The sequence below is a fragment of the Macadamia integrifolia genome, chromosome 4 (assembly GCF_013358625.1).
Source record: "Macadamia integrifolia cultivar HAES 741 chromosome 4, SCU_Mint_v3, whole genome shotgun sequence".
NCBI classification, from domain to species: domain Eukaryota; kingdom Viridiplantae; phylum Streptophyta; class Magnoliopsida; order Proteales; family Proteaceae; genus Macadamia; species Macadamia integrifolia.
Window position 1 is genome coordinate 11,389,754 of NC_056560.1, and position 16,112 is coordinate 11,405,865.

General features: G+C 37.7%; 2 protein-coding genes across 8 annotated transcripts in view; one reads left to right on the plus strand and one right to left on the minus strand.

Annotated features, from left to right (window-relative positions):
• Positions 1 to 5,333, minus strand: part of LOC122077404 (rac-like GTP-binding protein 3) — a 6,575-nt gene extending 1,242 nt beyond the window's left edge. Inside the window, exons 1-7 of one of the 2 annotated variants that reach the window (XM_042643349.1) lie at positions 4,850 to 5,329; positions 4,538 to 4,625; positions 4,176 to 4,285; positions 4,021 to 4,084; positions 1,812 to 1,876; positions 1,654 to 1,719; positions 26 to 126 (exon numbers count right to left, since the gene is read on the minus strand). In XM_042643349.1, coding sequence (XP_042499283.1) covers positions 26 to 126; positions 1,654 to 1,719; positions 1,812 to 1,876; positions 4,021 to 4,084; positions 4,176 to 4,285; positions 4,538 to 4,625; positions 4,850 to 4,954 — 599 coding nt within the window. In that variant the 5' untranslated portion in view covers positions 4,955 to 5,329. Of the gene's footprint in view, positions 1 to 25; positions 176 to 1,653; positions 1,720 to 1,811; positions 1,877 to 4,020; positions 4,085 to 4,175; positions 4,286 to 4,537; positions 4,626 to 4,849 lie in introns of those variants that run through there. The other variant, XM_042643350.1, reaches the window with a different exon arrangement.
• Positions 5,334 to 11,219: 5,886 nt separating this feature from the next.
• LOC122076865 (protease Do-like 9) overlaps positions 11,220 to 16,112 on the plus strand; it is a 9,250-nt gene continuing 4,357 nt past the window's right edge. For 3 of the 6 annotated variants that reach the window (XR_006139603.1, XR_006139604.1, XR_006139605.1), the window contains exons 1-5: positions 11,220 to 12,012; positions 13,082 to 13,281; positions 13,359 to 13,539; positions 13,751 to 13,942; positions 14,707 to 14,978. Coding sequence is in view for 3 of the 6 variants with exons in the window: in XM_042642470.1 (XP_042498404.1) it covers positions 11,415 to 12,012; positions 13,082 to 13,281; positions 13,359 to 13,539; positions 13,751 to 13,942; positions 14,707 to 14,978 (1,443 nt within the window). In the remaining 3 variants the exon portion in view is untranslated. The remainder of the gene's footprint in view (positions 12,013 to 13,081; positions 13,282 to 13,358; positions 13,540 to 13,750; positions 13,943 to 14,706; positions 14,979 to 16,112) is intronic. The other 3 variants (XM_042642469.1, XM_042642470.1, XM_042642468.1) reach the window with 3 other exon arrangements.

Genomic DNA, 16,112 nt, shown 5'->3' on the forward strand with positions numbered 1-16,112 from the left:
GGGAGAGGAGAAGTAATGAACTCACAATAGTGAACATCCTCTGCGTGGCTTTTTCTTCTTTTCCTTCAGTTTCTGTGGTGGCTTGATCACTACCCTGATAGCAGCGTCAAATACTGCTTTAACATTCTGCACATTGGATGGACACATAAACCAAAGGCTGCTGATGAAGATCTACCTGCAGCACGATTGTAGAAGAAACTATATACAACCTAGCTGAAGTATAATTATTATAAAAAACTAACAATATACTCGATCTTACAAAACCGTAGACCATTTATCAGCAACAACTGAAAAGTTGAGAGCAAAACAACAAAAGATGAATTGCCAAGAGCAACCCCAAGTAATATAGGACCCAACCAAATTGGACAATTTTTTTCAACACCATCACAAACTGATATGTGACCAACGTTCTGTCCATAAATTTCCCAAATCGACTTGGATTCACAAGATCCTGCTTTTGTTTGAGTTGAACTATGGGGTCCAACCAAAGTACAATTTGAGCCTTGAATTAGTAATCTGTCAGCTTAAAATTAGAGAACAGTGAAGGGCATGAAGTAGCACCTCTAAAATCAGTGACTAACTAAGACAGACTCCCCTTATCCATTTGAACACATTTATTAGTATCCTAATTGACCATAGACAATTCTTACTACACAGCATGATATTAGAAAGCAAATCAATTCTGAAGCTAGTTATTACTTGTTTTAGGAATCCAATTTGGGACCCAAAGACAAAGGAGGTCGAAGTTGAGGTCAATCATTAAGTGCACAAAAGAAACCCAAATTTAAGCCCATAATCTGCCCGATTGATGAAATTCAAGCTGTTAGGCACACCTATACTGAAGGCCCCATCTGGTTGAAAGTAAACGGAAGGGAAATAAAATTTAGGATTTAAATAAAAAATAACATTAAAACTTTTCTCATCTTCCCAACAAATAACAATAATTGTGTCATTAATTGAAAATTTCTCCAAATCTAGTGATTAAATTATACCCCACTTGAATAGGAAAATAAAAAATTCACCTGACAAAATTAATTGCATGATTACAAGAGCTTCCATTTTCAATCTTAAATCAATTTTGCTTCCCTTCATTTTCCTTCAATTGCCACCAGACAAGCCTAAATGATTTCATGTGGCTTTGCTCCTGCATATTGCTTTTATTGTAGCAGTGATAAAGTTGTTTACAGTAACAACTACTCTGGTGGATATGCTTAAGAAATGGATGGAAAATCATTTCCCCCTTTTCCCTTTTCTTGTGAGACTCTTCATAGCCTGTTGAATTTTTATTTTAGATTTCAACACTGGAAAACCAAAAATGCATTTCGAATTAAATTGAGTACAAGATCATGTTTCATTACACTCCTTCAAAAATTTAGCATAAAATTTCAACTTTGAGAACATTGGTTCTGTCTAATTTTAGCATCTGATCGTGGTCCACTATCTGCCCAGAAAAAAAAGAAAATGTCCAGATATAACTATAGACTATGTCATGGCAGACCACCCTACACACATACACACACACCATGCATGTCCTGTGAGGATCGTATTACATTGTGGTATGCTTTAGACAAGCCAGATCAGATTGCCAATTGCTAGCAAATTATATGTTATGAAACAACTAAGGTTGTAAAACAAGAACTAGTTAGTCATTACCTGCTGAGTTTTAGAACTGCATTCAATATAATAAGCAGCGCCAATCTGTTTGCGAAGTTCCTCCCCCTGATAATTGTAGGAACCATTACCATTAAGAGTACTGATTACAAAGTTCACATAGAACTAAGGTAACTAGATGCATAGTGTAAAAAAGATACCTGGGCAGTAGTCACGGGCACCAATCCAGGATGATCAGCCAAATAGTGTTTATCTTCACGGAGATCTGTACATCCATATAAACCACTCAGCAAATACTAGGAAATAATGGACAAGTGGACACAGCTCAATAAAAAGGTATAAGCGTTAAATGTGCTTACAGACCTAATTGTACATTACATTTCAATAGCGTATGGCAGAATCTTTCATGAGTGATCTATTATATCTGCAAATAAGACTAGTAATTTGGCTTCATCTATTGTTGAATGTAGGAAGGTAACAACATGGAACACCAAGAAGGCTTCATTTATTGTTTAAGAATGAAACTTACATAGCCTAGCACTGTTTATTGGTGTTGAACATGCAGAGGAACTCATCTCAACAAAGCCTTATCCCAACTAAATGTGGTTGGCTACACAGATCCTGGTTGGTCATTCAACTCGTTCAAACGCCATGTTTGTTATCAAGCCAAAGCAATTCATATCTTTTCTCACCACTTCTTCCCATAGTTATCATGTCAGAAAGGCAGGACAAGACGATGGCCAGATGCTTGGACACTTCAATGCCTGGTGTTCACTTGGGCATCCCCTTGTTACATCTGGCATCCTTATGAAAAAGGTGATTTTCTCCTAGGGTGTATAGTTTTTGACGCAGTACCTATTGTACCATTTATACCCATTTAAATATTCTAAAATATATGTCATCAAGAAAACGTATTGGTCTTTTATGGGTAGTCACAAGCCAACCTTACCTTCTCCTTTGACAGACATAAAGATAAACCTCTATCTCTCCCTATCCCTCTCTCTGTAACTTGTGTCTGCAGCAACAGTGTCAGCGGCAGACCTTAAAAGTCGGAAAAAGAGATACACCTTCCTCTCCTCTTCCTCCACCACCTCCACCTCCTCCTCCTTCCACTTTTTCTTCTCCAAGAACAGAAACAGTGGCTGTGGTCGCTGTAACTTCATTTTCATTGTCTTCTCCTCTTCTGCAGCAGCCGTGGCATGGTGACAAGATTACTGCCGCTGCAAGCATCTTCGTCTTCCTTCTCTGACAGTAGTAGATGCTGCCACTGAAACCTTCTTCATCTGTGGACCTTGGCAGTTGTCAACTTGAACAAAAATGCAGGCTGCAGCCTTTACCATTAGGAACTGCTTCATTACCTAAGTGATGCTAGGCGAGATAACTATGCTTCTTCCCAATCCCAAGTCAATTTTGGACCCCTTGGCCTGTAAGTGGCTGTAACTCTTATTGTCAACACTATATCACCTCCTCCTTACAACTGCACTCAACAGCCTTTGCTGAACCGACCCAAATGACCTCAAATGACTCCAATTTTTTCTTCTTCTGATTAATAACAATTTTATTGGAGTAACTCAAACGAGGAGGAAATTGCAAATGCAATCCAATAGGGGCTCCAAATCAGAGCATATATTAAAGGGAGAAAGACTCTCCAACCTATCTGCTATCAGAACCACTCCAAAAATCACGTTGAACATAGTGAGGAAAGTTTGTCATATTTTGTTTGACTAGGTCGATAGGCTGACTAAAGACATTGATCAGAAAAATTAATACCATCAAAAATCTCATAAAACTATGAACTTCACAATGCACCAAGGACTTGTGGAAACTGATGGATATCTTCTTAAATAGGTTCAGTGAATTGACAATGATTAAGTTTTGAAAAGCATACACACTTTGATCATAGAAAGAAAGCACCTAACTGCATAAACCCTTGACATTTATCAAACATCAACATATAGTTATTCCCAACCCATTGATAAACCCTTGACAATAAATCAAATAATCACCCGATAAACTCCCCAAAACCGCCTATTTGGCCTTGTATATTTTTATTTTTATTTTTTATTTTTTCTATATTCCCTCCCTCCTCTTCTTTGGTAATGAATTATTTATTCACCCCCAAGAGAAAAAAATCCCTAAACCAGAACCATAAATATTTTGGCCCATTAGATGTGCAAGATTGAATAGTTCTACACCATATAGGTATTCAGCTTCAATCCAGTCGCAAATATTCACCAATAACAAAATAAATAATGGAAGATAATATCTGACAAGTGACAATGTTGTTGAGACAAAGTAAAACAAAAAATAATCAAGAAGAGTAGATAAAATAAGAAATTTATAACAAACTAGAAAGCAATTATAGGAAGGAAATAAGGTAACACATATAAGTGGAGCTCCCAGACTTACCCAATTTAGTACCCGCAAGCACTACAGGTACTCCAGGTGAGAAATGTTGTAGTTCTGGGATCCACTGAGAGAAGAATCATACGTAGATAATCAAATATTCACAAGAAGTTCTCTCAAAATAAGAACTGAAACCCATAATTCTTGCCATCATGCACCTTTTTCAGTACATTCTCATAGCTTGCACGACTAACTAATGAGAAAGCTAATACAAAGACGTCCGCCCCTCTGTAGCTCAAAGGCCTCAATCTGTTGTAATCCTCTTGCCCTATCAAAATAAGATAAGATTTGATTCATAAGAATGAAAAACAGATCTCAGTAAAGGTTGAAGGAAAAAGGAAAACAGAAATGCCAAATTCAAGTAGAAGCATTTATCTTCAGTCCGCGAGGTTCATGCCAGTGACTTAGGTTCAAAACCGGTTTTCAAATTAACAGTCAATTGATAACCAGCTTTCCTATCCACTAACATCAATAAATTATCTAAAGTAAAATAATTTGGTCCAGAAGTTTCAAATCTAACCTGCTGTATCCCAGAGGCCTAAATTGACAGTGGTTCCTTCAACAACAACATTTGCGCTGAAATTATCAAAAACAGTTGGTATATAGTCCTGAAAATGAGGGAATCGTTAGAGAACAAGAACAATTTTTGCCGAAAAACATAGAAACTGCAGAAGCATTACCAAGATAAATCTCTAACCTACCAAAAAAAAATGATGAAACCAGAAAAGGAAAGCCCAGAATAAAACAAAACATAATTTAATTTTTAAAACTATGAAAACAACAAAAAGATTGGACATCTGAAACAATCAAAATTAAATTTGAAGCGACTTACAGTGGGAAATTTGTTACTTGTGTAACAGATAAGCATGCAAGTCTTCCCAATAGCTCCATCTCCGACTGTAACACACTTGATGAACCTTGAAGTGCTTGACGCCATTGCAGAAACGATATCCTCAGGAGAGAAAATATATATATATATATATAAAGATAGAAAGAGAAGAACAAACAGTGATTTGTCTTTTAACTTTACATAAAGAGAGGAAACAGAGGTAGATCACATGATTCTCTCACTCTCTTGCTTCCTTTTTTCCTCACTGAGAACTCGCATTAATGAATAACAACAAAACAAACTAACCAGGAAGAAAACAGTGAAAGCCTACGTTAAAGTGAAATTGAAGGGGAGAAGAACAATAGTTCCTTCTCGCTTGATCTCTCTGCAAGAGCCTCGGAAGGTGAGCATCAGTCCCAGCCCGAGAGAGAGATAAAGAGTTGTGAAATGTATCCAAGAATCCAAGCGGTTAGCTCCTAATTCCACAAAACACACTCTTTTGAGCTCTATTTCCTTTCGTATCCTTTTGCTAGGCCTACGTGTCTCAACCGTTCATCCCGGTCTGACGGTCCTAATCGATCCCCACAGCCCCACGATCCACCAAATTAAGGATCCGCATCGTTTCCATCGTCCAGTGCGGACCAACTTTTGACACCCCCAACTTTATCCCAGGGTTTGAGGAATCGGGATCGAACGGTTGATTCAAATCGGAATTCGTGAAATCCGTATTTAATCGAATCCGATTTGAACCGGTATTTTACCACTTCAACCTGGTTCTTCTTGATTCGACTCGAAATTGGAGGTGATCGATTCCTATAAATCTAATCATGTAATTGCGAATTTGAATTGTTATTTTTTTTTTAATTGAAATTATTTATTACATGAATAGATGGTGATATCAACAATATCATATGAATAGATGGCAATGTCAACATTATGTATTGATGTGTAACCATAGTAGATAATAGATGTTGAAATGTCTATTATATGGGGAGACCTCTTGATGGTGATCAATCATAGAAAAAATAAGTGGCATAGAAGGGTGTACCAATGAGGTATGACAAAATAATTTTATGTACAAGTAAAAGAGTAACAAAAACCAGAAAGAGTGTGTTAGCAAATCCTCCCCTACACATTAGAAGCGCAAAAAAACCTTATCTTTTTTTTTTTTAAATGATCTTCGATACCTTAAACCAATTGGTTTACATGTGGATCCTAGTCATTTTATTAAAGCATGTGACATGTTATAAGAGTTCCGACTATAGAACATTTGAAGTATAGACCTAATAAATTAGTCTAATGGGGTGACATAATTTAACTTATATGTATTGATGGTCTCCCCCAGATGTTCTCTTTTAAATATTAAAAAAATGAGGATATCAAAATAAAAGTAAAGCATAAAAAAATAAAAGAGAAAATTGATGCCCCTCGGTTGCGTGGCCCTTGTGCCCAAGAGTCCATATTCTATCCCCACGTGGGATAGATACCAATGAAATAGAATCTCCATCCTAACTGACAACACTATAAATAAGGATATCAAAAAAATGAGGATATCAAAATAAAAGTAAAACATAAAAAAATAAAAGAGGAAATTAATGCCCCTCGGTCGCGTGGCCCTTGTGCCCAAGAGTCCGTATTCTATCCCCACGTGGGATAGATACCAATGAAATATAATCTCCATCCTAATTGACAGCGCTATAAATAAGGAAGATTCTATTTCTTTGGTAGCTATCCATATGGGGAGGCATCGCATATGGGTAGAGAATTTAGCTTGGAAGACTAGAGTGCGATAAAATGACTTCCTACTCCTATATAAAATCCAAAAATAATTAACCCCTATTGATGCCAATGTGTGCCCCCACATTCGTGTAAGGGTCAAGCCACCATAGAGCTCACTTTTCCCAAAGATAACTCTATAATACATTTGATATGGGCAAGTTGGTATACGTAAAACCAACTAGGCATGACTCCAGTAAACTTGTTAATTAATATACAAAAATAAATTCCGGTGAACCTCCACCTAACCCACAAACATATGCTACGATTCCAAAAAGATTAGGTTGACTCCTCCCCCAACCTTTTTTTTTTTCTTAGGACTTTACATAAAAGCTAACAGTCAAACAAAGAAGTAGCAAGGCAAGTGGAATGATTGGAGAGAAATAAAAAAAATAATAATAATTGATTTTGTTTTTATATGCATGAGTGCAGATTAAGCAACAAAGAGAGGGAAGGTTGTTTACCAAAAAAATAAATAAATAAATAAAAGAGAAAGAAGATTAGAAGGAAAAGTAATTAGGTTTTATAAAGAAAACAAAAATGAAAGAGAAGAATAAGCGATCAGTTCCGAATCAGCAAGGATTGGTGAGAATCGGCCAAAAACCCCTGAAAACCTAAACATGAATTTGTTAGAATCATGATAGATTTTGATTGATTAAGTCGATTAAATCTCAATTACTCAAACCATGAACACTCTAGGTCTTGATTTTATATTCCAGATTTCATAAGGGTTCATGAGAGGGTGTATTGAAGAAGAGTGAGAGACTAGAAAAGACCTTGGGTCACTCACACGATGGTGTTTAGTGCTCTTCACTACTTTCAATGAAAGTTGAATGATTCTCATTCAACACTGGTATAACTCGATCCATTCGGTTGTGGGGTCAGTATGGCCCATGAGCCTAATCAGCCCGAAGGCCTGGACACCCGTCATTAGTAGAAAAAAGAGAGACTAGAACAAGGCTTAAAAACTTAGAATCTGGATCCAAATCAGTCTCGACTCATAATCGATGATAAAATTGGTCAAATCATGCCCTAACCCTAGATTTTGTATAAGAATCAATCGAGCCGGATCATTCAAAATCGAAGACGGCCCGATCCCTATTTTTCTGAAACCCTGGACCATAGGTAGGACCATAAGGAGCCTTTTTTTTTTTCAAGAGCTCTATATATGGCCATGGACGACCACCACATGCATAAGCCAAAATCAATCCTTTGCTTGGGACCCATTGGGGTTTTCTTTCTGAATCTCATCTGGACAGAAGAAGAGCTGCTCTATGAGTCTATATGTCATCCTTTTTCTCCTGGACCCAAATAATAATAAACGGTCCCTTTGAAGCCCGGGTCCCTTCTGGGTCCTTTTTTGATGAGCTAACATGGGTCTCTTCCTGGTTTTCTCAATAAAAAGAGATACTAACTCCATCTTTGATGAGGAAACTCTGTCGACCAAAGAAGAAAAAGAGTGCTTTTAGGGCCTAAAGAAGCCCAAAAGAGCTTGCCAGCTCCAAATGTGGACTCCATTTTGAATCATAAATGACTTATTGAGTCCTCTTTTTCTTTTTCTATGATTGTGTATGGTAATGCCTTTAAGGGGCCGTTTGGTCCAATATTAAGGTATGAATGTTGCGATCTGATGGTCAAGTGGTCAAAACAATATATTTACATTCTCATGGTAAGACTGCATAGTTCTCACCCCTTGGACCTCACACATGCGAGAGCCTCATGCATTAGATACTTTTTTTTTTTTTTTTTTTGATAATGTCTTTTTAGACCCAAAAACCATTATGAGAGTGCAAACCAAACATAGCAAACTCTGATATTATAATGGAGTATAATGAAAACCATAGATTTGAGTTCTTAATGTCCTTGCCTTGTGTGTTTTTCCTGGCCTAGGCAGCAACTTGGTCCCTTAAGTGAAATCATGGAATATTAGAAGCCTTGATGATTAAGTAGGATGCACTCATGGTGGGTGGTGAGGTACTATTGTAGAAGCCTATAGATGGAAGCCATGACAATGAACTAATCGGTACTCTTTAAGTAGTTGCAATCACTTCAAATGATCACAACTATAGACAAGTCTATGTTATAGTTGTTGGATTTGTAGGTCATAACCACATGAACATAGCTACTGACTGGTTCTTCACTTAGTCTTTTTATATATATATATATATATATAAAAGATTATATTTAGAGCGTATCTGTAACAACCGGTAATAGTGCCAAATTTTTTCTCAAACTAATTAATGAATTAACAGTAAGCATCAACATCCTCTGCATCCTAATTCATATCTTTTCTTAGAAGTTCAAACCAGAGTTATATATATTTATAATGCTTATCTCGAAAGGCATTGATCAATTTCCTATGATATTCATGACAACTGCCTAGCATAGTTGGTGAGTTGTAATGCACACAAAGCTTATGCTCACCAAAAAGTCTAGAGTTCGAGCCAAACTTCCTGGTTGTTATCTACTTCCCCTCCTTACAAAAAAAAAAGAAAGAAAAGATAATGATATATTTGATATTTGATAAAAATACATAATAAAAAAGATTAGTTAATTATAGCTAAAATAATGAGATAATGACAGTTGCAATACTCTATTAAATTAAAAAAAAAAAAATTGGATTTATAATTTAACATTTTCAAGAGTTACAATCACTGAATCTTGAATCTTCTCACAACCACTTGGAATTATATTTCCTTTTATTCTTTCCCCTAAAGGCAGAACGGATCCAGAAATCCATTCCTGAGTCTATATGACAGGACATTCCAAGAGTACAAGCCACAAAAGTATGAACCGAAGAAGTATGAAAAAAATATTTCATAAATGGGTAAGGGATGTTTGTGGGCCAAATACGAAATTGAATAAAAATTAAAATGAGCATGTTCAATTATGTTTTGAAAGATAAGTCATTTTGATTTTTATTTCCACTTATTGGAATCGAAGCCAAACTGATTGACACCCTTAAATGATATATAATAGAAGAAAGAGAGATCCACATGATACCAGAGTGGTGAATCCTTCTCATGCCCTTTTGCACTATGAGCCGTAGGACTGACATTCTAATTGAATGAATGCATCTCCCACCCGTTCAATGGTGCAGCTTCTCACTATGACACCATTAGAAAACTCTCCCTACAATAGAATTCATGTTTAAAATTTGATGTTTTTAATCTATAAAATTTCCAATATATACAACCACATCACCCATTTATGCGACAAAACTTTGATGGTCTGTCTACCTTCCTAACTTTTATTTCATTGAAATGGGTATTTTGGAAGGAACCCTTGGTTAGAAAATAGCTATGAGTGAAATTGATTCCCCCAACTCGTTGGCTTTCTTTTTCTTTGTCAAGATCGAATTAAGAGCCTCCAGCTACATGCGGTTGCTTGGTGGCACTGGTATCGGCCAATTGATATTAATACATATCGGATATATCAGTTTAACAATTATGCCCAATACCGCTCGATTGTTCGATTCAATCTGTAGCAATTTCATATCAAGATATCAGTAAAGAACGATACGAACATTGATGCGATACCTATGACGGTCGTCAATACCTCATATCCTGCAGCAATGGAGCCTCGTGCATTAGGACGCTCTTTTTGAAATATCTCCTTTACATGCTTGAAGATAGGGGTGTCAACCGGTCGGGCTGGTTCGGTTTCGATCGGGCTTAATCGGGCTTGAAGACTTTCACAGGCTACACCGTGTCCGCCCATTTAACTAATCGGGCTTAGTTATTGAGGGCATGGTACACTTTACATTCGGTCGGTCGGTCTCGGGCTATAATCGGACTATCTTAATCGGGCTTTAGTCGGGCCTTAACCAGGCTACGGACATGTTTAATGTTAAACGGGCTTTAACCGGTTTTTAAACGGGTCCTCTTTAAAATGTGCTATTATATTCCGGCCCACTCATGCAAGCCAAAAAAAATGACAATAAATCAATAAATGATACCAAATATAACCATTATTTAAAATGTGAACATGTCTTTACTTTTTAGTTTTTATTCTTTAATTTGGGGGGTAAAATAGGTATTTTACAATCATTAAAGGGTCGGGCCAAGTCGGTGCACAATAGACCGGTCTCGATCGGGAGCCCAACAGTCCAAATAGCAAAACTGAGACCGACCATTTATAAACAGGCCGGACTCAAGCCCAACAAATTTAATAAATGGTCCGAGCCGAGTCGGTCTATAAATGATCGATCTCAATCAATTTAATCGGGTCGGGCCACGAATTGACACCCCTACTTGAAGATGACTATAAACGGGAAAAATGGCAAATACCTAGACATGGAGGCGTGGAGTGTAAGGTGGCTTGAGGCTTATCAACGAATAATTGTTCCTTTGCCAGCTAAGCTCTATATGGTCTCGGTCGAGACGGTCCTCACGGATAGTGAAAAAAATATTTAAAAATGAACGTTACCCAATCGCGAGGTTATTGTGAAATGACTTACCTGTGTATTCTTTCATTGTCCAGATTCCTGCGTGGAAGCCACTCGATCAGAAAGTGTTCTGCTCTTCGTCCCAAAAAATAATTAGTTCTCCCTTTTGCCCTTACTGGGTCTCCTTTAAAAGGAGTCCTTTTCCAAATGTAGAATGTCATCATGGGATGCAATAACAGTGTACGGATAGTTTCGCACATATACAGCTCTGGCTGTCGTCTTCTTCGTTTTGTGTTTCAGTTTCAGTTTCTGGGTTTCTCGGTCGAATAGAGAGTAGAAAGACAAAAAATAAGAGTTAGAAGAAGAAGAAGAAGAAGAAAACCTAATTACCAGAGAATTTATCAGATGGGAGATTCGAAGAGGAAACGACGCCGAAAACCGAAGCAACCTGCCGCCGAAACACAGAGGAACAATCCAGGCACTACTTCCTATGCCGCCATGGACGACGTTTTCTCCGTCAGCAACGTCGAAGTCACCGATTCCGATCCTCCCGCCGCAGGCAAGGGACGTGGTGGTCGGGGTCGGAAAGCTGCAAAGCACCCCGACAACACTGAAACCTCTCTCGTCGCTTCTCCTGCCAGGCGGTCTTCTCGTCTCACCGAAAACAACGGCGACTGTGTACTCGCCGTGTCTGTCGCCGGCGACGTCGGTAGGAATTCTTTTGTTGAGCCACCGCCCAGGTGGGAGAATGTTGTCAAGGTTGTTCCATCAATGGATGCGGTCGTTAAGGTGTTTTGTGTTCATACAGAGCCCAATTTTTCCCTTCCCTGGCAGTGGAAACGACAGGTTAGTTCCGGTAGTAGTGGTTTCATTATTGGTGGACGGAGGGTGCTGACGAATGCTCACTCCGTGGAGCATTATACACAGGTTAAGCTCAAGAAACGCGGCTCCGATACCAAATACTTGGCCACTGTGTTAGCAATTGGAACGGAGTGTGATATTGGTAAGAACGATCATTTTGCTCACTTTTCTCACACACGATATGCAGAGCTTTATGGCCAGTGTGAACTTTCTTGTGCTCTAGGGTATTAGGATTTTAATTGGATATTGCACATTATGATTACGATTAATATTATTTTCATGGGCAAACCATTTAGTTTATTGTGTAATCTTTTCTAAACCCTGATTTGATAATTTAGAGTAATTAGATTTTCTTACAGATAATTATCTTATTTCCTTATCACATTTTGATTGAAATGTTTGGAAATGTTAAGCAAACAATATTGTTTTAATGCACAAGCTTGCAAGACTCAGTTTATTTATTTATTTATTTATTATTATTATTATTATTTTTTTAGATGTACAATCTTGCAAATCTCTCAGGTTTTTATACTTGTAAATGTTAGATATTTTCCCTAAAAATTTGTTCAATGTTTTTATGACAAAATCACTTAATTTTCTTACTTCTCTTCATTTATGCTTAAATTATAATGGATGATGAACCACGGTACCTTATTTCTATAAAAACAATAAGCAAATGTAGTGTAACAATAAAAAAGGGCCTACCAGGTGCATGAGGCTCCCATCACTGCGTGGTCTTGGGAGGGTCATAATGTATGCAGCCGTACCCCCACTATGTGGAGAGACTGTTTCCCGACTCGAACCCGCAACCACTAGCTCGCAATGGAGCAACCTTACCGTTGTGCCGAGGCCCACCCTCAAGCAAATGTAGCTATATAGTATTTACAGTCCATGATTTTTCCTTAACTTCCATTCTAGATCTTTAGATTAGAGAATCAGAGAGGATAAAAGAAGACACGTGGATTGTGAGTCAATGTCTAATTATATATTCAGAATCTTTTATCATTTAAGAAATATCAATGAATCTATCCGAAGATTTTCCAATGATTTTTCATGAGTTCTACCATAGTACAATGTTTTGGATATAGTTTTAAATTTTAATATTCTGGAAACATATCTTGTTTTTAAGTGACATTTCTTTCCAGACTTCCAAACTTTTTTAGCACTGACATAGGTTATTGGTTTAATTTATTTATCTGGTACCGCTGCAGCAATGCTGACAGTAAATGATGATGAGTTTTGGGAAGGCATTACACCTCTGGAATTTGGGTCCTTGCCTGCACTCCAAGATGCTGTCACTGTTGTGGGCTACCCAATAGGAGGAGACACAATTTCCGTGACAAGTGGTGTGGTGTCACGCATGGAAATCTTGTCATATGTTCATGGGTCCACTGAGCTTTTGGGATTGCAGGTTGCATTAACGGCTTTATACTTCCTCATTTTTAGTTGTGTCCTGAATTGCCTCATTTGTGAGTCGTTTTTTAACAGATAGATGCTGCCATAAACTCAGGAAATTCTGGTGGGCCTGCTTTCAATGACAAGGGCAAATGTGTGGGTATTGCATTTCAGTCCCTTAAACATGAAGATGTGGAGAATATAGGTTATGTCATACCAACCCCTGTCATTATGCACTTCATTCAGGACTATGAGAGGAATGGAGAATATACAGGTATGCTGAGGCATCATTCTGGTTGCTTTTCCTAATTTGATTTCTTTAATTGCTCTTATATACATCAAAATTTACTTCCGTGTTTGTATATGTTACCTTATAATTTTAATACCAACCTTAGTGGGAAGGAATTAACTGTTCCTTATGTTGGACCAATGAGAACCCTATTCCTTTCTTTTATGAACTCTCAATACCATCTGCTCCCTGCCAGGATTTCCAATTCTTGGAGTTGAGTGGGAAAAGATGGAAAATCCCGATTTGCGAATGGCAATGGGGATGAAACCTGACCAGAAGGGTGTTCGCATTAAAAGAATTGAACCTACTGCTCCAGAATCTCAGGTTTTGAAGCCATCCGACATATTACTCAGCTTTGATGGAATCAATATTGCTAATGATGGAACAGGTTTGGCATTTGTTCTTATTAACTTCTTATGTTTTGCTGTTTTGCCAATCTATGATTTTCTGTTTCTGGTTTTATGTGGAGGAAACCTGTAGTGTTCGCCTTTCTTATCTTCTTCCATAGCAGAATGTCTTGTGTTTCTTCTGTAGCTGCTAACTTGTACCAGATTTGGCATCTGATGTGAACTAGTTAATATCAATGCTCCTTGCCAAAGTATGTAGTAGTTTAGTGTAAAACAAGGTAGAAGGAGCATATTACCACTGATTCTACATTGCCATATTATGGCCTTTTAGTTCTTCTTCGCGATCTAATGGTAAAAATTTTATTTGGGGGTTGTACTAGGAAAATCATATGCTCTTGAACGCATGCCTTTGAAGTTTATGTCTCCTTTTTCATACCTCTTTTCACTTTACTTCACAATAATAAAAAATAAATTAGGTCTTGTGATTTGTTAATATTTTAATTCTGTCAAATTAGTATGGGATCTTGCTCCCTTTTTGAGGTATTTGTGAAGAAGGGAAAGAAGTTCTAGTTCCTTTGGTATTTGTTTCATTTAAGAGCATTCAATTACATTGTGGGGTGTGGGGATTCTTTGCACTGACTGGATATTAGTTGTGATTTAGTTAAGTTTCACGACTTGCATTCTGTTGGTATTAATTGATTCAGGTTTTGAAAAATGCTTTCACAAAGAAGGGGGTGATGTTTCCGAGCCCTTCTGTCCATTCATCTTGTAACTAATTCTACTTTCTTGCTTGGTGATCTTCCAGTTGCTTTTAGACATGGAGAGCGCATTGGTTTTAGTTATCTTGTTTCTCAAAAATACACTGGAGAGAATGCTGTAGTTAAAGTTCTCCGCAATTCTACCGAAAAGAAAAAAAGAAAAAAGGTTCTTCGCAATTCAGAAATTCTTGAATTCAGCATCAAACTGGCAACTCACAAACGGCTTGTCCAATTACACACCAAAGGAAAACCTCCTTCGTATTATATTATTGCTGGATTTGTCTTTACAACTGTATCTGTTCCATATCTACGGTCTGAGGTGAGAGTTATTTTAACATTGTCAATGCTCCACGTTTATTAATTCTGTATTGCAGAAATAAATCATAATTCTTAGAGTAAAGTTTACCTTATTTGTATTTCTTATTTTCAAAATTTCCAGTTTCATGGGTGATTTTATTAACTCATGAACTGTTAATTTTGGTCAATTGATGTCTTTATCTCATTTAGTTGGGATAAGGCTGAGTTGCGTTGTTGTTGTTGATGCCTTCATCTCGGTAGACAGTCCTTTTTTTTTTTTTGGGGGGGGGGGGTGGGGCGTGGGGAGAGTATGGTTACTGTTGTATTTCTTGCGAGTAAAAGTATTATGCTAATATGCAAAAAGGCTGTACCTTTTTTGGGAGGATATGTCTCTATAAGTATAATGAGAATTTCATTGCTATAAGTGAAGCATAGAATCCATGCGCAGAAGGCTGTAGAAAAAGTTACTATTGGGATGGTCTACAGGATCTTTCCTGAAATGTTGGTTTTACTATGTGGGAAGTTCATTCCCCCCTCTAAAGGATATGTAAATGAGGAAGGTGGTGACATTGATTATATACCTCAGCCAAGGAGCTCTGGTAGACATTAGACAAGTTCTAGTTGGGGTCCTTATGGACTAAATAGGTGGATTCGATACGAAGATTTTGGTACCTCGGGGATGTTTTGCTGACCTAGGATTCCAGCTGAACTTGCAATTCATCTGAGAAGCCAGACATTTCAGTAGACAATTCATGGGAAAGATGTATTATGTTGTTTCTTTCCCTGCTATGACATGCGCCTTTCGTTGTGTAGCTTGAGCCCTGATAACTTGATGGTATGATACGCCTTTATGGTGTTTACTATTATAAAAGCAATCTATACCAAATGAATCTTATAGTTCCTCACTAGAAATGAGAAGACCTTCGCTCTGTAGCAGCTTCCCACTGAAAGCCACATGTGCATCAAAGCATCGCCAGATAACCAGCACTGAAATTAGCCCATGCACTTCATACGAGCAGCTCTTTCTCGATTTGGCTGCTAGGAGTGCTTTCTTTATCTCTTTTATTAGTGTGAAGTTAATCACCTTTCTACACCCGATTTTTCTCCCCCTCTGCAACACCCCCCTGCTCCAACCCCCCAACCCCACCCCCCCAAA